A 27,994-nucleotide genomic window follows, 5' to 3' on the forward strand; every position below is an offset into this window, starting at 1 on the left:
TAAAAGCCATCCTATTAATGGGTATAGGTGTAAGAATTAGCTTATTAGCTGTTTTACACACACAGATCACAAAATAAAATAAAAAAAATAAAATACGAAAAAAAACACAGAAATAACCAAACAGTAAAATGTGTCTCTTTTATTTATTGCAACAGTCAATCACAGCTTAGAAAACATGTTGTGAGCGATGTGTTGATGCAGATGACTTCGGGTGACTCTATATAACAGAGACGGTAACGATCCCTGAGGGAAAGCAACTTAAGGGGAGAATATACAGATTCATGGAAAGACGGCGGCGGAAGGAGCGAGCGAGCAGTCCCAGAACGTGAAGGTTATAGCGAGGGATTGCTGTGTAATATAAGGTGCCAAATTCAATGAGAACTGGGTGCGAGAGAAAGTAACCGAATAATAATGAGACAGAAAGATGTAATAAGACACAAGGGGGGGTAGGGAAGGCGGACGGCGTGGTGGGCTGGAGTGAGGAGGGATGAAAGGAGGGAAGACACACAGGATCTGAGAGCGAAGGAATGAGACATACTGATTGAGATGAAACAGAGGTCACACAGTGTATTTACAGCTATGTAGAATAAGAGAGCGCCCCAGCCCATTTCCAGCGAGATGTCTCCCTACTTGTAGAGGAGGTGCACTCGGCTTCCGTCACAGCTGTTCCTGCCCAACTTGTCCCCTCCTTCTGCTATGAGGCATCGAGCGAGTGGGAGGCCAGGCTGGTAGAGAGAAGAGACTGCCCCCGAAGAGTTGGGGTAATGATTGTCAGAGCAGTTGTCTCGCGCCGTGACCGACTGTGTCCTGCGAGACCTTAACTGTTGGCGCAGTTCCATGACCCGCTCTTCTTTCTGCAAATTAAAAAAAAATGGTGTGGTGGAGAGAAGGGCGGAAGGTGGGGAAGGTGTGAACGATGCAAGGCAGGAGTGGATAAAATGAAAAGAACAAGGGATGAAAAAGAGAGAAAAGAATTAAAACACATAGAAAAGGTTACGGTGGTCCTATAGAATGGCTGGGTGGTCTGCTTGTTCCCGGACAATGCTTGATATACATTACAGTATAATGGATGAAGCTCCTACAACCCTGTCCTAGGGTTGTCCTTTTGACGTCTCACCTCGGCAATGATCCTCCCAAGCTCCTGATTCTCTCTCTCCAGCAGCCGAGACTTCTCCTCCTCGTTGTTATTGGTGGAAGAGCCGGTCTTCAAAGTGTCCTGCTGCTCAGACTGCCACTCTCCCCGAGTAATGAGACGTCGCATCTGAGAACAAAAAAGACACAATCTGATAAAGCTGCGTCCAGATAAAAACCCCAGGGATTCATGCGTTGCACAGAATATCGGCCAAGAGGGATCACTACAACGCCCGGGTTCCGTCTATAAAAATAAAATGCCCGGCCCTAAGGAGACGTGTCACAAAAAGGATGCCTTCGCCCTCACCTTGGGAACAAAAAGCACGACGAGGGTGATGTAGACAGAGAAGACAATGGCCAGAGAGGAGAAAGCGAAAGACGCGTCCTGCTGACTGCTCAGGATCATTGTGACTGGCGCGGTGATGAGACAGAGGACCTGGGGACATAAAACATCAGATGTAGATAAGACTGCTCCATAAACCATTAACAAGAGACATTAAGCACTAGATTCCTTAATGCCCCGGAAGGGCCGAAGCCCTAGAGATCAGATACTGAAGGGGCTCCCAAAAATACAGTCTGTCTGTAATTATTACTGGAATGGAAACCATAGGTATCTCCAGAATTAAAAGTCTCCAGGTGCTCCTGACCTTGGTGCTCCCCATACGGACCTCTCAAAGACTGACCGGCTCCAGTACTTACGGCCACGTTGTAGATGGCCATCCCTACCGCGCGGTGGTCGTTGATTTTTTCAGTCGAGACGCTCTTTGTTTCGTAAGCGAGAAATATACCAAGTAAGAGCAGGAGACCCTTGGAGCCATAGACTATACCTGGAGAGGATGGGAAGAAGACAGAGAGGTGAAAAAGCGGTCCAAAGGTCTACTTCATGGTGGAAAAAAGCGGAAGTTGCGCAACATATGCAAAAAATAACAACCAAGATGCACACAGAAAAGAAATAATTTGCCAAAAAAGAAGAAAAGACATTAACGCACCAAGCCACGTGTTCATCTTGAGAGAGCTGCAGTGCTCCAGCTGCGGGAGAATAAGTACATCCAGATCTCCTCGGGGTTCCTCCTTGGTAAACTCCTGAAGATGTCACACAGAACGTTTAGAGAGAGGCGTTAGAGCTAGACTGCTACGGGTTTATTCCCAGGAGATACGTATAAGCGTTCTCGAGGTTGGAGAACGTTTTGGGTGCACAAGAAACAAATAAAAAGACAAAAAAAATCTAAACTTTGTAACATGAGGGGACATGAAGACATCAGAGAAACATCTTCATTTTCTAAAGGGCTGCGCATGGGCACTTGCCAAAGGACAATTTAGAAATATGGAAGGGCAGAGATGCACACCGTGAGCTTACAATCTATCCGAAGTGCTTAGCAGGACTGGAGGCGAATGGAGATTCCGCTGTAGAGTTTCCGTAGCAGGACCTCTGCCATTTCTCATGATTTATCGGACATCTCTAATGAAAGATCGTTTCGATTTCTAACCACATCGCCATTCCCTTGTCTGTGACGCCCAGCGCATCCTTTCTCCTATGGAGTCTTTACGGGCTTTTTCTTAGTGTCACTCACCTCAATAGTTCGCTGCAAGGGATCTACAATCTGCCAGATCCCAAAAGTGATCACATCCAACCCCAAGAGAAGTGAGACTGTGGTATACAGCTTCCAGGGCTCCAGAGTCTGAGATTGCTGCAGATAAGGCAAAAGAAGAATAAGAATGGAACTCTCTAAATTGCATTAGATTGCAAGCTTTCAGGACTACTTACGTCTCTTCGTCGAGCATATAATACCCAACTTAGCCAATAAAGAAATCCCCTTTACCAAGCCTGCTTATCTTTATCTTATACATTACTATACCATGCATACATAATGCAGTGCAGGCTCAGCATGCTGCCCTCTACAGGAAACGCAATGAATTACACAATGCAAATAACGCATCACATACAGTGTATACCGGTATATATCGGTACTTGTGAGCTCCACGTCTTGTTTGAATTCCAGTGAAATGTATATCTATACAATGTAAACGCTCGTCGGGTCACCTATATACTCCGTATCCGGTACGGTCAGTAATAAACACATTTCTAGGGCAAAATATAAATACTTAGGTTAAACCAGGTCATTTCAGGCGCCCAAATGGGGACCTGTGTTGGGGGTGTGGCTATAGGCTGCAGGGACCGGACCAAATCAGAGGGAGGTGTGGCTAGACCTAGGAGGGGGTGTGGTCAGGGCCACCCACATCACTATATCTGAAGAGCCGCCTCGTCGCACTCTGCTTCAGAGCATGCGAGGTGGCCTTACGGAGGCTGCAACGGCACAGACCTCCATTGAGTTTACGCTTCCCAGAGCTGGCCCACATAAATGGGGCAGCCCCCAAAAATTGGGACCGTACCACAAAAACCGAGACACTTGGGAAGTATGCCAATAGAGGAGCATTACAAATACCTCCTGTATATACAATCTGCTGTCTATTCCCGCAGCGTCACTCCAGGACCTGCTCAACGTTACACCAACCCCAGGGCCTTTTCAGTAATCACAGGTTACGCGGTGTGAAGGTTGCCCAATTCCTCACCGCGGTATCCGGAAGCCAAATAAAATAATAGTTTTCTAAGCAAACATTTAATGAGGGCAGTAAACGCTCAGCCCGTATAATTCCCGCGTGGAGCGAAAGCCTGCGGTCAGCCATCCCGGCTCCGCTTTCACCCGCTCTCAATCCGAACACTTTCAGTTTGAATCTGGGTAGATAAACCGACGGCCACCACTGCAGGCGAGCTGTGTCCGATCGAAGACGGTGACCCACCGTGGGGGGGGGATTTATTTTCACTAATAATATGATTAAATGATGAACGTGGCGAACGTGGCGTATCTGGGCGACCGATGACCTCATAGTCTGTGTCAGAAATGTGTACGGAAGTGAACGCGATAAGAGGAAAATACCCACAGGGCCACTGTAAAAAAATATCAGTAATGTAAACCTAAACTCAGATGAGCGAACACAACGTGCCACTGGAACACAGGACTGATGGGAGTGATAAAGGGCCATTGTAACGCAGGAGTGATGGGAGTGATAAAGGGCCATTGGAACACAGGAGTGATGGGAATGATAAAGGGCCATTGTAACGCAGGAGTGATGGGAGTGATAAAGGGCCTATGGAACACAGGAGTGATGGGAGTGATAAAGGGCCGTTGGAACACAGGAGTGTCAGGAATGATAAAGGGCCATTGGAACACAGGAGTGATGGGAGTGATAAAGGGCCGTTGGAACACAGGAGTGATGGGAGTGATAAAGGGCCATTGGAACGCAGGAGTGATGAGAGTGATAAAGGACCTCTGTACGCCTATGAAGAGATTCCATTAAAAAGTCGTCCGTTTCCAACTACAATAGTCATTTACATTAACCCCGTCTGCGCTGGATTTCTGATCCATTTCACGTTATTTTAATGGACAAAATCTTCTTTTCTTTATAAAACTAGAACATTTCTAAGTGACCCCAAACCTTTATGTAAATGTAAAAACCCTGATGAAAATCAGCCCTCTTTATGGACGTCCGCCGGACCCCAACATGTTCTCACCGGGAGGTAATAGGCCGGTTTATTGGGAAGAAGGACGAGCGAGAAGCACATGGCCGGCTCCAGCCGGTAGTTTAGATCCCAGGCCAGCAGATTTTCTCTTAGATCCAAGTGATTTTCCGCTCAGGTTTCGGCTGTCGGGGAGGCTGGAGCCGGCGTGGCTGCCGGTGACCACCCTGCACCATGTCTTGGATATCAGCTTCTTCTTGGACGGGCGGATGTGGCTGCTGTGGGATTATCTGTGACCATGAGTGTGTAAGAAATTATGACCCTCTTACAATGAGCCTCACGAGACCTCTACCCCCTGAACTCTTCGTGGGATAATTAGAGACCGTGTCTTCTAATAACACCCTCTGATTATTCTTGAATTAGTTTTTTTTTTTTTTTACCTCCCCAAGCACCCCTGTATCCAGCGCTGGGGGTTATATTACCGTATACAGAGCTGGGGGGTTATATTACTGTATCCAGCGCTGGGGGTTATTACTGTATACAGTGCTGGGGGGTTATATTACTGTATACAGTGCTGGGGGGTTATTACTGTATACAGCGCTGGGGGGTTATATTACTGTATACAGCGCTGGGGGTTATATTACTGTATACAGCACTGGGGGTTATTACTGTATACAGCGCTGGGGGTTATATTACTGTATACAGCGCTCAGGGTTATTACTGTATACAGCACTCAGGGTTATTATTGTATACAGCACTGGGGGTTATATTACTGTATACAGCGCTCAGGGTTATTACTGTATACAGCGCTCAGGGTTATTACTTTATACAGTAGGCACTTTTTTCTGCATGTTTTTATATTGTATGAGTTTATTGTCCTAGAAGCCGCTTTAATGTTTTCCAGACGCGACAAACGAAAGTCTCTCCTCAAAGTTATCAAAATGTGAGAAAATCACTCGGTAAGAGGTGAGAAAAACGACTCCCTCCGAAGCCAGCCGGGGTCTAAAATCAATCAAACTTTATTGAGTCTTTTCACACAATCGCAGAGCTTTTGGGGGGTTCGGGAGCAAACCTTCCTCACCCCTGCTGCAGCTTTTAGAGGTATGCCTATCCCATGCATGTTTAAATCCCCTCACTGTATTACCCTCTACCACATCTGCTGGGAGGCTGTTCTACTAAGAATAAGATTTTTGAGGGGATATTCAGATCTTTCGTATCGTTCGTGACGGATTGAAGAAATAGATCTGTTTGACGCGCTGGCAGGCTGGGGTTCAAACCCCCGTGGAGAGTTATTTTTGGAGTAGTGGGGTGGTCGGGGCTCTCGAAGGTGGCGATATCCAGCGCGTCTGTCCTGGAGCTGCCGCGGCGCTCGACTGTCTGGGCGCTCTCGCCGCGTAGAGCGCGCTGACAGAACTGGGTTAAGTTTGTTTCGCGGAAAAGGTCTCAACCGCAACAAATCCTGCCTGCGGCTCCGCTTTCCGCCGGGGCGGGGGGCAGAGCTGCAGCTTCACGAGCTCCGTCACATCTGTTCCCACAGCTGCAGCGGCCGGGGGGGCTCCTTGCTACAGAGATGATTACCAAATACCAACGGCCGAGCCTGCGCTCTGAGACCCCCGATATGACGCAATACTCACTACAATTAACCCCGCGAGAACCAAATGCAGTGCAACCATCTAATAGGGTTAAAAAAAATAATAATAATTTCCCCAGACCCCCGAAAATTTAGGACATTTTCCCAAATTTGCCTCGGGGACGGCAATTAATTAGAGCGATTCCACGCTGGGGGCTGGGGAGGAATTACACGGAAATGTATTCCTTTATGAAGCATGTCGCTCATTAAAAGGACGGCGAATCTGGCAGCTTGAGAGCGCTTTACGGCTTCTGCGAAACAGACAGCTGTCTGCACAGCCTCGACGGGATTCTCGGGACCATTCCCGGCGACGCTGAGAAAAATATGTAATTATCACTTATTCTCCCCCAAATATCTCGGCTACGATGCATGCTAATTAATGAAAATGCGATCGCCATGACTACCATATATCGACAGGAACAACAAAAAAAAAATCCATATCCAAGGATTCCAGATCGATATGATGCACAATGTGATCACCATAGCAACCGATGCTGACAAGACCATTCTGTTGGTTGCTATGGTGATAAGATTCACTTTTTTTTTATTGAACCAAATTAGTTTTTTTATTATTATTATTATTATTTTACATTAATCTAACAATGAAATACGGTCCCACCTTAGACCACCTGGCCGCTGATGTAACAACTCCCAATATGCTTAGACAGACAAAGGCTACCCACTTCTCATCATGCTCAGCCAGACCAAAGGCTGTCATGAGGACAGGATGTGGCAGACATAGGCGGCCGTTGGCTCTGGAGGACTCCAATTCCCACTGAGCATGATGGGGCTTGTCCTCCATGACGTGCCAGGTGTTTCCCTTACTGAGGGAAAGCAAACACGTTGTGGGAGGCAGTGAACCTGCGCGCCCGAGACTCACGTTAATCATCTCTGAGAAACCCGGGCTGCAGGTTTTTCCAAATATATGAAAAACAAAAACAAAATTCCTCAAACTAAGGAGGGTGCGACCAAAACCGTGCATCTCTGACAACAGGGGAGGAATAACACCATGACGGTACATCCTAAAAATAAACCAGCAGAAATAAAGAGGGTGAAGCCGCTCGACGTCATCACGACTAGCGAGATATTCACATACCGTCCGTCCAGGAACAAAACAAACACCAAAAGGTGTATTTCTGCCCCGGAGCGGGGTGAATTAATGGCTGGTTATGGATGACGGTGTCGGGCGAGACGTGGGGGGTCAAAATCCTAACCGGAGGGGGGAAGCCGAGTCCCACTGGACAAGAATGAAGTTATGCTTATAACCGTAGCAACCGATGGAATGGTCCAATCAGGCAGCAGGAACAGTCCACCGGTTGCTATGGCGACAAGACCATTTTTAAACCCGGCTCTAGAATTGCTCCTTATAAATAAGAACGGTTTGTGTCCCCTCTAAGGCGTGGAGCTCGGCACTGAAGCGGTTAAAATCAGGGCTGTGTATGGCTATAGGTGCCATTGGGCATTAGGGTTAAGGTATAGCGCCCTACGTTATTTCTTAACTCTTTAAATGCTGGGTTGTTTGTCTGAGAAGGGGCACCGAGGCCTACAGACAACCACAAAAAACAATGAAAACTCCGACCGCAGCGATGTGAACAACAACATATTCCAGAAGGTTCCTAATTGGGTTTATACACGTCGTTACAACACATGTATATTCTCCAGCTCCCTGTCGCTTAAAGGGTTAAATTTGCTACGTAGCAGACATACAGGCCAAGGCGTGAATCGACCGGTTTCCAGTCTATACTGGCTATAATGCGAGCAGGGGGAGGGGGAAGGAATAAGGTGCAGATATGAAGTTTCTGCATTGCGTAGCCGTCTGTTGCCAAGGCAACCCTACGCGAACACTTCAGGTCCATACTGCATCCTACACCGAGCATCCCTCCCTCCGGCTTACAAGCTTTTTTTTTTTAATCCTTCCCGCAGTCGCCGGCATGTCGTGGCGCATGCTGATCCGTGATTATTCTGGCATGAAATTTAAGAGAATCGATAAATGGGTTCTTATTGTTTGGCCCCGCCCTGTCAGTTTACTGTGCGGCCTCACATGCAAATTAATTCCCGCCTGCGGTATTTGATCTTAATATAAGGTCGTACGGGCGAGTTATATATTTACTTACAGCTTTGTTTTTCTATATTAAACCCCAAACTCTCCTCGCTCTTACACCTCCTCACCTCTCCATCTCTGACTCATCCACCGGAATCGCAGGCGAGCGATTATCCAACGCCCCCCAAACGCTGCGCTCCGTTGGACGGGATGTGACTCATCCCTGGCGAAGAGAAATAACTGCCCCCTGTGGGGTATGCGATTACATCAATCTAATTCACACTGGTTCATTCATTCATCATTATTCATTCATTATTATTCATTCATCATTAGTATTAATATTATATTAATATTAGTATTAATATGAATACCATTAATGGGTTAATGTAGCTCGCATCAATACTCAGATTAACTTTTTTAATATATAATATGTTTTTGGAGCACGGGTTATAATAAAACTTTATTCAGCAGCCACTTCCTGTTTACGAAGTTCCTGCGTTCACTTCCTGTCTAGCCTCCGAGCACCACTGACTATTTAAAGGGCCGTAAAAGCATATGTTATATGGAGAGCCGATGACATCATCACCAAAATGTTAAACAATGTGTTTTATGTGATAATTCATTAAAAAAGTCAAACTGAATGAAAAAAAGATAGTTTCAAAGCTAAAGCTACATCAGTTACGCTTAATTATATTTATTTTAATTTTATGTTTTTGCCCCCCCCACGTTTCTACGTTAATTTTTTTCTCACAGAATGACCTCTTACCTTTCTTCGCTCTTTCTTATCATCCTTCTTGGTAAACGCTGTATGTATCCACCAAATCTTGGTAAACATGCTGCCGTAAGCCAAACTGAAGCCGACTCCCAGGAGCCAGAGACGAGCCTGCGCATGTCCGCGTGTGATCAAGGGGCAAAGGAACAGAGAAGAAAGAGACGGGAAGAGGTCAATGCTGTACTAAACTAACGTCCCCCCTAACATTTGGTGCCATTTCTGATCGTATGCGAGAACCAGCAGTGCCCTGTGGTTGAGGACTACGACTCCCATGATCGTTACTCATCCTTTTAGATGGAAGAGCATGATGGGAGCTGAAGTGCGAGAACTTTTCTAATGGTGTCTCTCCATAGCGGAATCTGTTCCTGCTTTTCAGGATTCCTATTCTTTTAACGTTTTAGAATCTGCCGGCAGATCAGCTCAAACCCTAATAAGTCGTTGGTCTCGTCCCATGCATGTTCACATTCCCTCATACCCTCTACCGCTTCTGCTGGGAGGCTGTTCCACTTCTCAACTACCCTCTCAGCAAAGTAAAACGTCCTTCAATTACATCGAAAACCCAGTTTGATCTGCGCTAGTGTTGTGATCGGCTGTTCCTTATTGTGATCTCTCTGAGCACGTCTCTGTGAGGTCGAGTTGGGCTGTCTCTCACCTGACACACGAGAGGGAAGCGCCACGTGTCGATGTGATAACCGTCAAGGCCGAGCGGAAAAACCGCCGCCAGAGCGAGGATACATCCCGCGGCTGTCACGTTATTCAAGTGGGGCTGAGAGTTCTGGATGTATCTGAAAGAGAAAGCTGCGATAGTACCGCGCTCCGGATATCACGGCGCTACAATCCTAGAATCACATGGTTTGTATCATGTCGATACGTTGGCTTCGATACATTATTGTATGTATTTACTGGGCATATGCACGGCTTTAAAATGCATACCTCCCAACTGTCCCGCTTTGCAAGAGACAGTCCCGATTTTGCCACTCTACCCTCATGTTTGTTTCTGGTGGACACCTGCGGCCAAACGTACCTCACGTGGCTATTGTAGATGTTGAATGAGAGACACACAAACCCCAGGAGTATCCCGAGACCGGCGAGAACCGAGACGGAGATAAAAAGTTTCTGAGACACATACCGGAAAGTGATAATAACTTTGGTATGGTCAGCTGGAGGAGACCCCCCTAGGAGAGCCGGAGAGAAAACCGACAGGATTAGAGGGTAGGAAGAGAAAGGAGAATCGAAGGAAGATCTGAAGAATTAGGAAGCAGAACATGAAAAGCGGGCAAAGGAGAAAGGAAAATAAGGATAGAATAGATTAATAGTTGAATTGAAGAATGTAAGGAACGGATAACAATGGGAGAAGGGAACTAAATCATGGACAGAGAATTCAGTCTGACATTCTGGTTCAAACCGGGGATAGAAGAGACGTCTGAGATATCGGAGGTTTTGTAGAAAAAAAAAAGAGTTAATAAAGAAGAAAGGAATGAAGAGAAGAAAGGAATGAAGAGATAAAAGTAAACGAGGAGTCGGAACAATGTGACCGCAAAGGCTTTATGTGATAGACAGAGGCAATGAATGCGAGAGCGCAATGACAATGTGACAAGTGTAGGCGAGGCGGTCCAGCCCCAGCTTGCTCACCGATCCATTTGTCGTTGTTGTACCAGGATAGGTTATCTTTTGTGCTGTCATAGTACCCGATCTTCTTGTAAATGCCACCTAGGGAAAGAAAGAAGTATGAGGAGCAGCTGTGGAGCGGAGAAAGGGAGAAGACGAGGGCGAGTGAGCAGAGGAAAAGACAGAAGAGAGAAAGCGAAGATCAGGGCAAGGAGTTAGCAAGAGGTCACCTCTACGAAGACATGAAATATCTCCGGAGATCCTCAACCCTCACTGCCGTTCTAATCCACAGATGGATCCTCGCAAGAGTTCTCTGACTACAATTCTTATCATCCTCATCCAACTATTAAAGGTATTAGGTACTAAAACCCAATAGTTTAGCAGCCCACAACATGGACCTCGTTCTGTGCCTGTTGATCTGCCTCATTACACGATTAGACTGTGAGCTCTTGGGAACACACATCAGCACTTCCACTATATAAATGACACAAATATATGTACTGATGGTGAAGGTTTAGCTGGTAGGATGGCCGATATTCCACAGGTCCAAGGATGTCTTGGTGCATATTAACCACCCCCTACTATCAGGAGCTGACACGTCAGGTATGACTCTCCGCGGCCTACGATCACACACCTTGTAGCTGCTCAATGAGGGTCCAGGCCATACGAGAGCCACTGGCATCAAAAACCACATGACCCTGAGGAGGGAGGAAGAAAGAAGAAGAGTGAGGAAAGCAGGGAGCCATAAAAGCCAAGAGCCAGGTGATACAACGAAGAAACGGCACAGATACACAACGAGGAGGTGATGGTGGGGTACGGGAGAGAAGGTTGGGATGGAGCACATCATCAGAGAGGGTTTCTAAATAAAGGATGGAAGAGCACACCAGAATAGGTTGGGAATTTATTTTTACTTAGCGATGAATATAGCGCCAACGTATTCCGCAGCCCTGTACAAGGGGATAGGGAAGAACACGGACATTGGACATGAGAGGACCTCAGAATCGGTCAGGATATGGATACGATCATGAAAGAAGGAGGCAAAAGGACATCAAGCTGCAGCATGAATGATGACATTACTGGGGCGATGCGTAAATAATAGTCATTTGGCATGGAAAATATTCACATTCCAGCTGCAGAATATATCGGAGAGAAAAGAGCGGCTGACGCCCATGAAAATAATCAACAGCGCTTGTTTGGAAAAAGGTACCAGAAAATGTATTGCGAAGAATGATAGCAAACCCCCCCAAATACCTTTAATATTGCTTATTCTCACTTATTATTATAATAATAATAAATATAATAATTATAATTATTATTATTCTCACTTGACGCTGCCTGTTCGGTTACCCTAATAAACACGGCATTTATTACTCTAGAAGGAGATCTACAAACACGCCGGTCGGCAGATACACCCAAAGCTCGCAGTTCCCGGTATCTGAATTATCTCGCCTAATAACATTAACAGGAGGACAGACGGCGGATTCCCAGAATACAGACAATGCCGGGGATCAAGGTACAAGCAGCAGCGTCCGGCAAAGACGCGGTTAACGGCGACGGTTTGGGAGCGGCGAGGTATAAACCAACATCCGCACGTCACATCTAAGAAACGATCAACAGTAAATAACCGCAAGGTTCTCTCCGCCAACACGCCGAGCACATAAAGGAGAATCCCTGGGGCCGCGTTCTCAGACCTCCGCGCCGCGTTAAAGGCACAGAGCGCCTCTTAAGTAGCGTGTAACCTCCTGTGATCCGTTCCATATCTCAGACACGAAGATATCGGGCAGCGCGGTGGCCGAACGCCCTGAAGGCGATGGATGATTCCTCGCCGACTCGTTGAAGCGGAAAACGGATCGTAATAACCGTTTAAGGAGAGAGCCGAGCAACGAAACACCGCAGAGCAGCGAGCCACTGCGGACATGTCAAAAGTACCCCGCCGGCTAATGATTTACCCTCGGCGGTCAAACAACCTGCCCCTGGGCTTTCATCTCAACGGGTCAGAAATAAGCAGGCAATTCTTTACATGCCTCAAATCTTGCTCGCCCCAAACCTCAATATCTACAAAATCCAAACCGATAACCATTATTCTGGAATCTTAATAGCATTCGTAGCCCCTCTTCGTCAGGCTCCTTTAATTATTAGGCTCTGAAGACAACTATCGCGCAGGAACTGATTTTAGGAGCTCTTTAGACTACTTACCCGGCACAAAACAGGCCGTCCTAATCATCAAAATAAAATGTTTTATAGTAATATATTAAAACACATTTTTTTTAGATTACCTCCATCAGATTTGATTAGAAAACTCTGATTCATACACTCCGGCTGCCAATTTTCCCTTCTTTTCCATAAATCTCACTGACATCTACTGTCTGCTCATCAAATGCCAAACCATAAAAAGTAAACAGCCAGCCCGGTATGACAGATACACAAAAAGAAACAATTAATCAATTTCTAATAATGCAGCCAAGAGATGAAATATAGTAATTACAGCGCTGTGACGATATACGAGCGCAGATAACGAGATGATGGCAGAGTGAGATAACGAATGGTTTGATGGAACCCGAGACCGATTGATTGACTGGTGGGAATAATGAAATAAATGAAAGGAAACTGAAAAACAGAAGGTAGCGAAACGGTAATATATAGCGATTCGGGGACAATTACACACCCGAGGAACACAATCGCCTGGCAGAAGGGACACCAGAAGAATGGAGGAAAGAGATGATGGGGAACATGATGAGAAGATAGGCGACCATGAGTGATCTCCTTAGGGACAATGAGACGTCTCGGTCAAAAGAGAGAACATGGCTGTGGTTGGGTGGATGATTAATAAGGTGGGTAAGATCAGGTATGATGAGGTTAATCAGGTGATGGACAGTAGAGACTCACAGAAACGCCGTCGAAGGACGAGGAATTCATGGCCCTGTAGATCTCCTGACTGATGATATTGTTGTTATAGTTGAAGTCTTCTAATCGCAGTCCCTTCTTAGACAGCTCGTAGGCCGTCTTATTGAGAGCAAGCGCCAGGGCCCAGATTGCGTCATAGGCAAGAGGTGCCTCCTGTAAACCCCCTGTCTCTTCGGGGTTTGTACCAAGACGTTTTTTAAGCTTCTCCATGAACTCCTGAGAGGTCTGTGAAAGAGACGAGCACCAGAGAGAAGGTGAACTGTGTTAAAGAATAAAAGAAAATAAAGAGAGAGAGAAAGGTTTCAAAAAAGTGAGAAAAGGCTATTTCCGTACCATGTTGGAAATACCACGTGTGTTCTCGGGGTTGAGCATCACAATCTCTGTGGTCACGTGGCCTTCAACTGCTTGGGTCATCTCTTCAACCGTGCAGTTGATGGCCGGGTCTGGAATCTTGAACCAGTTGTCCGCATACCAACCGATTAAGAACCAGACGTATTTCTTACCGAAGAGACGTTCCTTGTACACCTGTGTGAAGCGGGGGGAGGCTGTAAGACGGTTGCGTGGCCTCGGAGAAACATTAGAGGGGAAAAAAAAGTCGTCGGCCCTGGAAGGGCAGAAATGGATGCACAAGGTTTATAGCGGGATTTAGTGGTGAAATTATATAAGCAATGGATTTATTGTAAAGACATAATCTCATTTCACTTATGTAATGAAATTGAGGTTGAGTGGAAGAGATAACTCATCAGGAAAATCACTGGCTGGGGGGGGGGATAAAAAAGCTTACCTCACAAAAGACTTTACGGGCTTCTGTTTCATAAAATAATCCAACTATTATTCTTGCATCTTGTCTCTAAAAGAGAGAAAGACAAGTGAATTCATAAACAACGCAAATAATGGCGGTATAGAAAAGAGAGAGCGGGGGTCATGGAAACGATAAAAAAAGTACAGGCTTGTAAACTCAAGGGTTATTTACTAACACTTTGTCAGCTCTATAAAAAATTAAAAGGAATGTTGTGAATTCAGTGACCTATTTAACATTTTCAAGGAACCGCGGGCGCCATGACTGCCGCTATAATCTATGACGCAATCACAGGCGAGAAGTCTATAATTAACGGGGATGGTTGGCTAAGGTGACCTGAAACCCCACCAAGCGGCAGAGCGCCTCCTTCAGCACACGGGATACGTGGTGATGGAGAGCACGTTGAAGGCAATAAATCTGGAACACGATGGAATATTCCCACGGATACCCGTCTGAGTTTCAACCAGTTGAAAGGAAATTACCTTGAGATTTTTGACCGGCACCGTTGGGTCAGAAAAAAAGCTTTGCCTGAAAGTGATCTCGATGTCGGCTTCCCTCACCCGTTCCTCCAAGTCATCGAGGGTCTGGCCGAGAGGGAGGATCTCATTAAATTCTAATTAACGCATAGAATGTACAGTAATAAGCAAAGAACCCTACATTCTGAGGCTAGAATTTTTATTTTTTTAGCTAATCTATTAAAAATGTTCTATGAACATTGAAGAAAATAATCACCACTTGCTAGATCTTTAGATAATGAAAGCTCAACCTCCAACTCCGTATGAGACATCTCCTACTCTCTTTGCGATACAATTTCCATGAACAATCCCCGAGAAATATTTAATTTATGACTCCCTTGTTTTTGTCTGTCCGACGTCTCCTCTCAGCGTGTAACTGGAGCGATCGCTCTCAATTCCCTGTGGGCTACCGTAAGCGTTATAACTATGAGAGACCCTGTAGGTGTAAATGGAACAATCCAGTCTACGGAAATCTAATTAGGGCCACAGCGAACCCTTGAACTACCGACACACGGCGTCTGTAAGGTAATCTCAAGTGTGAAGACTCTCGGGTTCTCACAACATCAGGTTCTACAAGACGAGAGCTTCCTCTTCTGATCATATTATCATGAAGACCGTGGTGGAGACCCTTTGGTCAATGAGTTCCTTCACTGGTAACCTCTAGCTGGTCTAAAGACCCTCTGAACTTTGGAGCGTTCAATATACTCTTGGTCTAGAGATCTTCATGGCTATAAAACACTCACGGAGGTGAAGACTTCGGTGGTCTGCTGTATCGTCGCGATTTTAGTCCATCCCCACTTCTTGAAGAGCTGGACTCTTGTGGGATTGTGCAAAGTGGCCGATGGGTGAGTGCGGAAGAAAGTCGGGAATCTTTGACGATTGGAGAGCGCAGGAGAACTGGAGCCGTAAGAGAGCTAGAATGTGAAGGCAAGAACGTAAGCGACGAGGGAGGAAAAGTATGGTCACTATTGGAAAGAATAAAATGGGAGGAAAGAATCGGAGAAGAACTAATCCAAAAAGGACTTAAATACAATGGACAATCTAGAAAATAGAGAAAAATATGGAAATGTAGGCTGTATGGCCTATATAATGAAAGATACTGAGATGGATAGAACAATCCGTGACCCACTTATAGCATGCGCTTAAATATTTAGTGCCTGCTTGTATTTCCGGATGTATAGACACACGAAGGATACGGCAGTACATTCACGCCGCTGGATCTGCTCCGCCTGCCATGTAATAGCTGGCGTATGCTAATTAGGCACTATTTATTTGAAAGACAATGGAATGTATAATTTTACTCTTTTTTTGTAGCAAATTCCGGCTGCGTGGTGATAAAGGGGGGGGAATGGAAAAAAATGATGAGGACAAGTATGGTGGGGAGGACTAATAATGAAAGGAAGTTAGGAGAGGGGCAGAAGCGGGGGGGGCAAGAGAAGAAATAAAGAGGAGGAGAAGGGCTGAGCAAGGAAAAGTGGTGTAGAGGCAGGGTTTGGAGGGATAGAAGCTGGAGAGGGGGAGGAATGGGATTATACTACGGAATTAGGAAAGAAGGCAAAGCAGGGTCTGGGAGGAAAAGAGAATCGGGGCGAAAGTGAAAGGCTTGCCGACTGGAGATGGTAGGAGACGAAGGTTGAGAAAGTTGTTGGAAAGGAGCATCAAGAGACAGGAGATGCTACTCACCACTATGAGATGCCACATCCGCGCAGCTTCTGCCACAAGGGTGGATACACTGCTACAACCGGGCATCAGCATAATCTTGATGGGGTCATTGTAGAGCAACTCATACAGGTGGCGGGTTGCCTGGCCAGGGTCACACTAAGGAGAGATCGAGGCAATGAAGAGCAGGGACAGCGGGGTGAGAGTGAAGTATCACAAAGAGAGAGAATGAGAGCGGGATGTGGAGGGGGCACACGGGAAGAGACAGTAAGAGGAGATAGTAATCAGAATGTGATGGGGAAGAGAGATGCCCATGTGTTATCACCGCGTTATTGATGGGACAGGAATAGAAACAGAGATTTCAGAGAGATAATGAGAGTGTTCAATCTGTCTCTCTCTAGTCTTCCCTTTCCTGATCTTGTCTCTCTCCCCATCTGTCTCTCCCCCTCCAAAGCCCTCTTTGCCCATTCCTCTCTCTCTCTCCCGTTTATCTCTCTTCTCTGGAATATTTTACTCTTTCCTCCGTTGCCGTGGTAACAGTGAGAGAACTGAGTGGAATAATGAGAGCGCAGGGGGTAATCCTGAGAGAGAGAGCCCGGCTGCACCCCCTGCCCCCCCCACACTGGAGATACTTTTGCTAAAAGGTCATTCTGTCTTTGCCCCCCACCCCTCTCGTCTTTCTTTCCTTCCAGCAACAGCTGTCTCTTACTTCTTCCCTGCTGTCTATCAGTCTGTTGCTTTCTCATCATCTTCTGTCTTAACTTCCCGATACCCCACCCTCACCTTCTTTTCCTCACCTGCACCCAACGCCTACATAAATTGTCCTCCTCCCTCACCCCATATTTAACCGTGTGCCCTCCCTGCACCTTTATGTGGTGTCCTGGCATTTCAATCATTCTTCTAACCATTAGTCATGATCTAATAGACTTGTCCGACCGATGTGCCATCACACGGTCACCAATTATTAGCAATGTCAGCCCCCTATTCTCATGCCGACCATGCAGAGGACCCAGCTATTCTCGCTAGTGGTGATCACCTGGTTTGATACCCTCAGAGCGTTCTCTTCAAACACCCGTGCCCCGTCACCCTTCTATCAACACACATGGTACATGAACATGTCCTTCCCCCCTATTCCATGTGTTCCATCCTTACCTGGCTGTCATGGTGTATAAGTCTGAGTTCATACTCCGGCAAAATGTCCCTCCTGTTATTGACATCCTCTAGTGCCATCTGTGCAGCAGGTTGACAGGCCTGCCCCCCGGGCCATCCCCCACTCATGGGGAAGAGAGCACCCACGTTCAGCGCTCTCTTACCTGAGACCACAGCACACAGCGAGAGCGTCAGGACAGAAACGCACAGACAGACAGACATGACCAAATGGGGAGACATCATTGAGGGGGAGAAGAGCAAAAGAGAAGGAGGAGGCCTGGCAGACCAGGGTAGGAAGGAGGCATTGCAGGGCAAGAAAGGAAGAGATCGGAGAGGATTATGGAGTGGGGCAAGGAAACGGGTGCAGGCGACGGGGAGACGTCTAATAGCGGAAAGGGATATAGAACAATAACCGAGACATAGGAGAAAGGCAGATGATCAACAGGGGGGGGAGAGATCGGGTTAATGGAAGACGGGCAGGAAAAACAAATAGAATGTGGGGAAAAAAGAAGGGGAAAGGAGGAGGGAACAAGAGCTGAACAGAGGAACAAGCAAGATAATGGACGGAAAAAAACAAGCAGAGAGGGAGAGAGCAACAAAAACTGAATCAGACGGGCAGGAAGAGCTGAGAGAAGCAGCCCGGGGATGAGGAGCGAGAAAGCCGCAGCATCTGCATGATTCCTGATTTGATTCTGCAGTCTACAGAGCGACAGAGAGATGGAGAGGGAGAGAGGGAGCAATAGAGGGAGCAGGAGGGGGGAGGAGACACATTGATGTCACCCACGCCGAAGGGAGCTGGGGATTACAAAGAGAATGAGAAATGAGAGAGGGAGCAAGGAGGGGGAGAGATGTGAGATGGACAGAGGGAGAGATGGAGAACTGAGGGGAGAGGGAGCAAGTGTAGGGGAAAGGAGACATAACAGGGAGAGACCGTCAGAGGGGAAATAATAAGGAGTGAGGAGAATAGAAAGACGGGGGGGTGGGGGATAGACATATTAAGGGCAGAGGTTGAGACGTGATATAGATGAAGGTGATCGTAATACTAAGGGATGAGGAAATATGTGAGATAGGACGAGGGTTTACCCAGAGAGAAAAACCATTCGAGAAAGTGGTGAGAGTTCTCCAAAAAGGCAGATCTATAATTATATAGAAGCAGAAGGGGGTAAATGAAAAATGGAGTGAAATGGAAGTTCTATAAAGATGAACGGTGGGGAAATGAGTGTGATGGTAATGGGGCTCTGTGTCAAGGCAGTGGGAGAACAAGAAGACAACCATGGGGGAGAAGGAGATACAAGGAGGAAGAATTTAAGGAAGGGGACTGGAGAATTAGGAAATTCTAAAAATGAACTTTAAAAGTAAAAGTGAGGAGAAGAAGAAGAAAGAGATGACAAGATATAGTGAGGAGGGGGCGACAATGCAGTGTTGGGGAGAAAAGAGGAACAAGGCAAAGAGGTGAGGGACGTGAGAATGAGGGACATGGAGGTAAAGTAAATGAAAGTGATAGAGGAGGGAAGGGGTAATGAAGGAGGGACAAATGAATGTATGCTAGGAGGAGACATACGCAATTTGGGTATTTAGAGATGTAAAGGTGCTAAGAGGTGGCAAACGAGTTGAAAACCCTGTGGTGAATCAGTGGAGGTAAAAGAGAGGTGGTGCCGGGTTATGAAGGTAAGGGAACCTGAAAAGGAATAACACTGGGGAATAGAGATGGAAAGGATCATAAGGGGTAAAGGGGGTAAGCAAAGTAAAGGGATTGGGTATAGGGGAATTAGACAGACTGAGAAAGCCAGTTGTCAGAAGAGAGAGGTGCGTGACTGCACCCACCCCGTACCAGCCGTTACCCTTCTGCCCTCTCTCCCTCCCCTTCCGCTTCTCGCTCAAATTAATTTGTATTTAGGTCAAAAGGATTTTTACAGAATCTTAAATGGAGAAGGAAAGAAATAAAGTTACTGAAAAAGTGAGAAGTGTTATCAAGAAACACTAAAGGATCTTAAAATGAATGATTTAAAGGAGAGTAGAGAGAGGGGAGATGTGATGGAAAGATCTAAAGAGATTTAACAAAGCAGAGGAGGAAAGTTTATTTCTCAAGGAAGAACAAGAGACCATAATCTAACGCTAGAGGGTCAGAGGCTTAGGCGGAATGGAAGGAAGATTTTACTTTATTGAGAGAATGGTAGACAAGTAGAACAGCCATTAGGAAGAACCGATTGAGGCTCATACAGTGAGCGAATTTAAAACATGCGCAGGATCGGCTTTTGGCTCCTGGATCTAAGACGAGACCAATGACTGATTAGGGTTTGGGTCTTTACAGAAGGAAAAACGGGCAACTAGATGGGACAAACGGGTCTTAAAATACTAGGTTTCTAATTTCAAACGAACGCTGAGCATGAATGAAAGAGAAGTAAAAGAATATCAAGGAGAAGAATGAACATAAAGAGTAAAAAGAAAAGATAAGGAGATGACAAGATGAAGTAACGAATACAAATAAAGATAGATGGAGAAAGAGAAAATGAGAGAAATGGGAGGAAGTGTTAATTAATGACAAAGAAAAGGGAAAATGAGAGGCTTAATGAAGCAGGATGTGGGAGATTATTATAATTGATTGTTTTATACAGCCCCGACATATGCCGTGGGGATGTACAATAGATTAGAAACATAAATGAGGAAAGAATGAAGTCAAAACTGAGAGAAGGAAAGACTGGGGAATAGAGATGATTACAGTCTTTGGACGTTTAAAATTTTATTTAAAGAAAAAGCTGATTAGAAGGAGACAGGTAGGAGTGTGACGGGAGGAGAAGGAAAGACATGGAGGCAGAAAGACAGGGGGATACAGAGGGAGATATAAGGACACAAATAAAGTGGGATAGGGCCAAGAGACAGAAAGAACAAGGAAGAAAGAAAGAATGGGGAGGCGAGAGAAAAAGAGACAAAGCAATAGAAAGGAGAGGCGAGAGAAGGGAGAGTAAAATGGTGAGAAATGGGGAGCAAGAGAATGAGACAGACAATGTACGAACTATGATGATAACGAGAAAGGAAAGATGCGAGGGGTGTGAGAAGGACTACGTAAAGAAGCATGTAAATAGAGGAGAAGACTGAGGGTGGCAATAAGATAAATAACCCCTTGGGGTATTACTGGGTTAATGACCCCTGTAAGGCTCCCCCTCTTTAGAATCAGACCGCAGAGAAAAAGGACTGAAATACCGATAACAGAATGCGGAGAATAAGGAACATGGAAAAAGCCAGAGAGGAAAAAGAAAGAGATAAGAAACAGTAAGACGGGACAGAGAGGGCGAAGGAATGAGGCGTGAAATGGAAAATTAATGACAACGGCAGAGAATTAAATACAGAATAAAAAAAAAAAAATAGAAGGTGCAGGATGGGAAGAGGAAAAACAGGGGAGAAAATGACAATGACACAGTGTGAATGATGGGTAATTAAAAGGTCAGCGTGCATACAGTATGTGTGTGTTGTTGATTTGGGGGGTTTAGTTCGGGTGTATATTACAAGCTGACGGCAGGAATGGGAGACAGGATTGTTCCATCATCTGTTAGGGGCTTTCAATGTTGAATCAAAAAAGGTCAGCTCTGCGGGGAAGGAGCCAAACCTGCCAGCTGTCCCGGGAGGAGAGGAGATCACAAGCTGAAGCTCCCGCGGCTGCGGATTGAGAGAAGACCCCTGGAGACTACCCCCCCCCACCGTCCTCCTCATAACTCATTCATGAACCCATTTCCCCATCCCTATCTCTGAGCTCTGAGAGCGCTGACACTCTCACAGCCCTACCAGGGACCTTAATCAGAGTGACAGGCGGCGTGCGGGGATCAGCATATTAATAAAGATAAAATGATAGCGATATGGAGTGATATCGGAACGTAGACAGGGACGGTGGGCGGCAAACTATAAAGCCCGACAGCCATAAAGAAGTAGAGGGTAGTCAAAGAGGGCTGTGAGACCGAGGGTGATGGAGAGGGGCATTTAGATAGATAGCGTAGGAAATCATAGATACAAACGGAAGGAGCGTTAAAGACAGCCTGAGAGGGGAAGGAAAGACAGATACAAGCTGTGCAGAATGTACACACAGACAGCTGGCTACACCATGCGCAGAGACAGACAAAAGAGACAGCTGGCTACACCATGCGCAGAGACAGACACAGAGACAGCTGGCTACACCATGCGCAGAGACAGACAAAGAGACAGCTGCCTACACCATGCGCAGAGACAGACAAAGAGACAGCTGGCAACACCATACATAGAGACACAGAGACAGCTGGCAACACCACACATAGAGACAGCAGGCAATGCCATACATAGAGATACACAAAGAGACAGCTGGCAACACCATACATAGAGACACACAAAGAGACAGCTGGCAACACCATAGAGACACACAGAGACAGCAGGCTACACCATGTGCAGAGACACACAAATACACAGGTGCCAACAGCATGCACAGAGACAGACAAAGAGACAGCTGGCAACACCATACACAGAGACACACATAGAGACAGCTGGCAACACCATGCATAGAGATATCAGGCTACACCATGCGCAGAGACACACAGAGACAGTAGACTACACTATGCACAGAGACAGCAGACTACACCATGCGCGGAGACACACGGGGTATATCATGCAAGCATTTACCAGGCAGAGAGAAAGGTGTCAGACTTACGTGAAGAATCCATGCGCCTGACTGTGTTAGAGAGGAAGGTGGAAAAGAGACAGGTTAATCAGAGCCATGTGCAGAGGATAACACGGGATGTCACAGACGTGTGAAATTAAAATGGTTGGGCGCACTTTATTGCTTTAGTAGTTGCAGGACTACAACTCCGAATGCTCTGAGCCAAGCACATGCGAGTTGAGGTTATGGGAGCTGTAGCCAAAGACCCTCGAGCTAGCGCCTGACTGACCTCTCATACAACCTTCCCAGATTCTGGGCATAAATAACGTGATTTAAGGGAACCAGAAATCAAGTGTACTTAAAAGATTTTTGGGGGGGTTTCTATGGCAACAACCTATCACAGTCTTCTTCTGTGTCATATGTTGATAATGCAAAATAGATGTAGCCTTTGAAAGAGGTAGGGGGGCATCAGGATAGAGAAAATGATCAAATTGCTGCCCCTGACCTCACCCCCCAAGGAGAGAAACATTTAGTAATGAAAGTCTATGGAGGAGCTGGCTTCATTAGCATTGCCATAAAGCATCAGCTCAGTGTGGTGTTTGACAACAATGGTGGTTCCAGGTCTGGAGATAAAGGGGGTTTATTGGAACAAAATGAGATAAAATCAGGAAGGAGGCTTCCACTCCAACTAATGAATTTGCTTATGCTTAAAGCTGTGATGGCAACAGATCCCCTTCTATAATACTGTGTTTGTGTATATAACATTTGCATTAAATAGACAGATAGAGATACTCCAATCACCATCTAGTCTGCCCGTGTTTTCTTCCATAGCTGCCACTTTCCCAGCATATAAATATACTCTACAGACAACACAAATTTTTGTTAATGATCTTTATTGCGCTGATATATTTGAAAACATGCGCGGATCGTCCCAGCGGCCGCAGACAGGCGCGACACCCAGTGGTAAAACGAGGAACTGCCATGTAACCCGTAATGCAATAACAAACCCTTATGTTGAGCAAGTTCACCAGATCAGCCCCAAAAGATTTTGCCTGTCCCCGTGTCCATTATCCCCTTTTTCTACGTTTGCCATGTCCATCACCCTCGCTTTCTGCCCGTGTCCATGTGCCCCTCTCGTGTACCCACATTCATCTTCCTTTCCTGTGTCCCCATGCCCGAAGATCGCAGTTTATTACCTGTATATAAGGGGAAACCCACTCCTGGAATAGATAAGTGATTATATAGCCTAATCGTTTTGTACCAGCATGCATACAAATTACCTGGTGTCCCTGGTGTTCCCGAGATGTTGGACAAGGGCCTATTCACAATACTTGAGAAGCATCTAGATTTTATATCATGCTCTGCCACATTAGGTCACAAAGCGCTCCACCACTGCCTCATTTATTTTTTTTTGTACCCATTGTGCCTGACAAACACTGGGCATGAAGAACTGATGTGACAATAGCCTCAAAGATTAAGACACTTGCTATGACAGCAGGCAGAGTTGGGACTTAAGGCCAGCCGTCTGGACTGCCATGAAAATTCAGGACTGTTGGCAGCCCTGCCAAGCTGGAGAAGATTATCAATGAAGGTGGCACCGGTATGCCATCATGGTACAGTAGTGAAAGCCTGTATTAAATGTAGACTTGCTCCTGTCACTTATTGTATAATATTGCCAGCTCATAGCTTGGCGTAGTAGGTTATGCAGGTCCCCTCCATGTAAATGTGAGCCCAGAATTCATGGCTGACTTTCCACCTGCACTCGGCACTTGTCAGCAGGTCCTGCTGCTTTGATGGGGGGGGGGTTGCCTTTGGGTTTTGTAATTTTTGTATATAATGATTCAAACAAATTGCTGATCTCCGTGTCTTTCTGTGTACTGCATTTGAGTAATTACTGCAGTGGTCCCTTGCAGTCATATGCTGCCCCCCAGTGGTGAGTGAGGGCAGCGCAGTTCCACTCTCATTGCTGAACTGAATATAAGCTTAAAACAGAATATTAAACAAAAAAAATAACATAACTACTAACAACATACTACATGTTTCCTTTCTGAATTCAAGTATGGATTTAATTAGCTATAAGCTGGCAGGTTGGGACTATTTTGTCAACAGGCTAAATCAGACTAACATTTCATGTACCCTGGGTACTGGATGATCACAGGCTCACCCCCTATAGACTCTAAACTATGGTCACTCACATAATGTATAATGCATCAGCATGTTTCCAGGACTAATAATGTCACGGAATTCAATGAACATACACCATCACTTTTGCTGTGGCAGCTGTTATCTAACCCAACAAGAAAAATCTGTGGTGCCCACAAACGTGTCCAAACTGATCTTTCAGAAATACCGGGACAATTCGTACTTACTATATATGCACATATTTTATATATACACATACACACACACACACACACACACATATATACACACACACACACACACACACACACAAATACTAGTTTCCCTAGTATAAAAATGGTGCTTGGCTGTTAGCAAAATAACAATAATCAAATGATAATAAAGCTGGCACCCACGGTCTTCAATAGTACTTAGCTTTTCTTGCAAGAAGCTAAAATATGTTTCAGTCCAACTGAAACAGCGATATTTTAGCGTCTTGCAATAAAAAGTACTATTGAAGACTGTGATGGTGTTATACACACACACACACACACACACACACACACACTTTCCTGTAACCATAGCATAAAGTGACCACAGTGCCATCTAGAGGGTTTAGTGCTAACTACATTGCTTTACATTTGCTTTATTAAGAGCAGGTGAGGGATGGAGAACCTCAACCATTCTGGCTGCAGTGTGCTGGGTATCAAAACCCTCTACCAGACGCTTCATGGTGGATATAAGACCTTGCATATGGACATCTACAATAGTTCTTGAACAATCACGCCATAACAATACAATCGGTCTCAGCAAGAATTTGCCAGGACTCAGCCCTCATTTATTCTGCCCACCTACTCTTCAAAGGTTTCTGTACAGGATTTTCTTTTTAGCACTATGTATTCCATAAAGAAGAGACCTCGGGGGTCCTAAAAGCCTATAGCTTTTAAGATGTTGGCCCAATATATGGCATCACCTTCGACTAAAGACTACATGCAAGTAGGCGTTTGCTTCTATTTAGTCATTTTATACAGAGATATAGACAGAAATTCAGTACCAAATGCCCTCTTTCTGTCCCTGCAACACTCTTATCTGTCTCTCTGTGGACTCCCACTCCCCCCCCAACATCCATCTCCTTTACCTTCTGTTTGCGTCTCTCACCTTGACATGTAGGTTTGGGGTGGTCCCACTTGCCCACCTTGGTGCAGGTGCTGTGGCTGGAGCCCACAAGCAGGAAGCCAGGATCACAGTAGAAAGAGACGCTCGTCCCCTCCATAGGAACCCGACCCATTCCTCTCACCTCCGCTTGGCCGTTCTCCAGTTTCAAGTGCATTCGAGGGCAGATGTGGACTGAGGAAGGAGAGCGAGACTGAGATAAGTACGGGGGATGGGTACAGGTTTTCTCCAAAGGGTAACACAAGCAGCGGTGGCCACCACCTCGTCAGAGAGTCCAACACTCCATGCCTTCAGGAGGTGGTGATGGGGGGGAGGTGGAGGAGATTGTATTTCTCTGTTAAAGCAACTAAAGGAAGCATTAAAAGGAATAAATCAATCTTGTATCCTTGAGCTCAGAGCCAGAAGGGCCGAGGGGGCCGGACGTGGGATAGTATATAGAAGTGTACAGGAAAGCCTGTTATAACTGTTCGCGGTCACATTACGGCGAGTAAGGCCGTGTTCGCGGTCACATTACAGCAAAGAGACATGAAGAAGTCGGCAGGCAGCCGCTAAATAATGCAACGTACGTTAAAGAGAAGTCCTGGTGGTTTTTTTCCTGTGGGTGTCCTGTCTGTATTGTGAGTGGGGTCCCCAGTGATAAGCGCTAAGTAGGTTACTTGTAGCAGTAGAGAAAGAAAAATGAAGCAAGATTTTGCAGGGCGTCCCTTGGCTCCCGTTTCCCGCGTGACTTACAGGTAGTAAAAAGAAACAGTAGATGCCGTCTAGTCTCCCGTTTCTCCTGCTGTAGAGACTCAAACCTTAATCAGTCTTGGTCTCGTTGTTGCCTATCCCACGCATGTTTAATACCCTCACTGTATTACCTTCTACCACTTCTCCTGGAAGGCTGTTCTATTTATCTACCTGCCTCTCTAGTGTTTGCTACAGCTGAGTGTCGCCTTTCCTAGCCCGCTCAAGGCATTCTAAAGCCATTTCGGGCTCATATATTACAATATGTCATGTATGATGCCAACTGAGCCCTTTTCCAATCTCCAAGCCATGAGAACGATCTTCACGAGTAGCAGAGGATGTAGGGAAGCACATGTGTGAGATATTACAGATATATTCCTCACAACCATAAAGGGTGGAAGCGCATGACGGGAGCTCCCGTGAAAAGAGTGGACATTCACGCCGTACACAATTAGAGCGGACTCCCAACTGTCCCGGCTTTGCCACTCTATCCCACTGTAAGAGTGACCCCTCCATCTCATTCCACTGGGGGGTAGAAGTTGGGAGGTATGTCATTGTAGTTAATAATGAAAAAATGGCCCCTAGGAGCCCCTCCCTTGACTACGCTCTTGCCCCAGCCTCCAGATTGGTTTTCTGCATGTGGACCCCATCACCGGATGACCCGGAGGACAACCTTTTTCCTTTATGAGCAGTAGAGCAATGTGGCGAGTGCAAGGGGGGGGGGTGTAATTAGTGACAGGAGAGACAGACCCCTTCACCGGGGCGATACTCACGGCAGCGGCTGGGTTTGTCCATGTCGGTCCACGTCCCATCGCTCTGACATTTCCGCACTTTGGGACCAGAAATCTCGCGCTCTCCACGGCAAACGAACTCAATCTCATAATCCACGGGAAGAGACTCCACGGCTTTCACCTGAGACAGCGTCAGGCCTCGGTAACGTATCCCCCCGTCCCGGGGCGGGTGTATGATGCGGCAGCCTGCTCGGGGGGGGGGGGGCGGAATAAGAGAGAGTAGGAGAGTATTATGTATCCCAGCATGCTCCTCACCTCCCCCTTCCTGATTGGCTCCTCACTTAGGCTCAGCTTTGTAACGTAGGAGGAACTTGAAACGAGTGCCCAGAGTGGCCAAAGCATAACACTAGTGGGTAAACGGCCGTGGGCATATTCTTTACACGAAGGGTTACTTTTGTACGCAACAGATGTCATTCAAAGGAAGAATTATCTCAATTTGATAAAATAGCTGGTTTTTTTTACATCACGCTGTCCTCCCCGCTGTTTCTACATAAAAAGCGCACGTAAAACCCTCGCAGCGCATGCGCGGTGCAGCTAAACACGCTGCGTCATATCCCTCTGCGCTACTTCCAGCTCTTCCCTCTCTATTCTCCTGCCGCACTCGTTCATTTCTCTCCATTTCTCACCTGTTGTGGTATTTCCCGTTGATGCATAAACCGGGGCGAGCGAAACCGCGATAAACAGCGCGATGCAGCAACGCATCTACGAGACAAACAAAGAGAAAGGGTGAGAGAGGGAGAGAGAGAGACAGACAGAGACAGAGAGAATGGATAAAGAACAGTAAGGGAAAAGGAGAGAGAGGGGCATACAAAAAGAGAATGGGAGAAAGTGAGAAAAAAA

General features: G+C 46.2%; 1 protein-coding gene across 2 annotated transcripts; it reads right to left on the bottom strand.

The window, feature by feature from the left end:
- Positions 1-119: 119 nt before the first annotated feature.
- GABBR1 (gamma-aminobutyric acid type B receptor subunit 1) lies at positions 120-27,850 on the bottom strand. Of its 2 annotated transcripts, XM_053472812.1 has the most exons (22): positions 27,781-27,850; positions 27,137-27,340; positions 25,623-25,811; positions 22,395-22,415; positions 17,729-17,889; positions 16,601-16,735; positions 15,661-15,831; positions 14,885-14,986; positions 14,388-14,453; positions 13,937-14,128; positions 13,586-13,828; positions 11,334-11,397; positions 10,724-10,801; positions 10,116-10,266; positions 9,744-9,876; positions 9,086-9,202; positions 2,703-2,819; positions 2,121-2,214; positions 1,831-1,958; positions 1,439-1,567; positions 1,118-1,261; positions 120-854 (listed from the first exon to the last, which is right to left on the bottom strand). In XM_053472812.1, the coding sequence occupies exons 2-22, from the start codon at positions 27,156-27,158 to the stop codon at positions 627-629; spliced, it is 2,685 nt and encodes an 894-aa protein (XP_053328787.1). In that variant the 5' UTR covers positions 27,159-27,340; positions 27,781-27,850; the 3' UTR covers positions 120-626. The 2 variants fall into 2 exon arrangements, with proteins under 2 accessions (XP_053328787.1, XP_053328786.1); XM_053472811.1 differs by lacking the exons at positions 22,395-22,415; positions 27,781-27,850 and having other exon boundaries at positions 27,137-27,289.
- Positions 27,851-27,994: the final 144 nt, after the last annotated feature.

Source organism: Spea bombifrons, chromosome 8 (assembly GCF_027358695.1).
Source record: "Spea bombifrons isolate aSpeBom1 chromosome 8, aSpeBom1.2.pri, whole genome shotgun sequence".
Taxonomy (NCBI): Eukaryota; Metazoa; Chordata; class Amphibia; order Anura; family Pelobatidae; genus Spea; species Spea bombifrons.

Excerpts from the sequence above, each read along its gene's own strand:
- GABBR1 (XM_053472812.1), bottom strand. The coding sequence starts at position 27,158 with ATGGACAAACCCAGCCGCTGCC. Across the intron at positions 14,454-14,884 it reads TGCCGGTCAAAAATCTCAAG|AGACAAGATGCAAGAATAAT; the intron begins GTAATTTCCTTT and ends TCTCTCTTTTAG. Across the intron at positions 1,959-2,120 it reads CAAGATGAACACGTGGCTTG|GTATAGTCTATGGCTCCAAG; the intron begins GTGCGTTAATGT and ends CATCCTCTCCAG.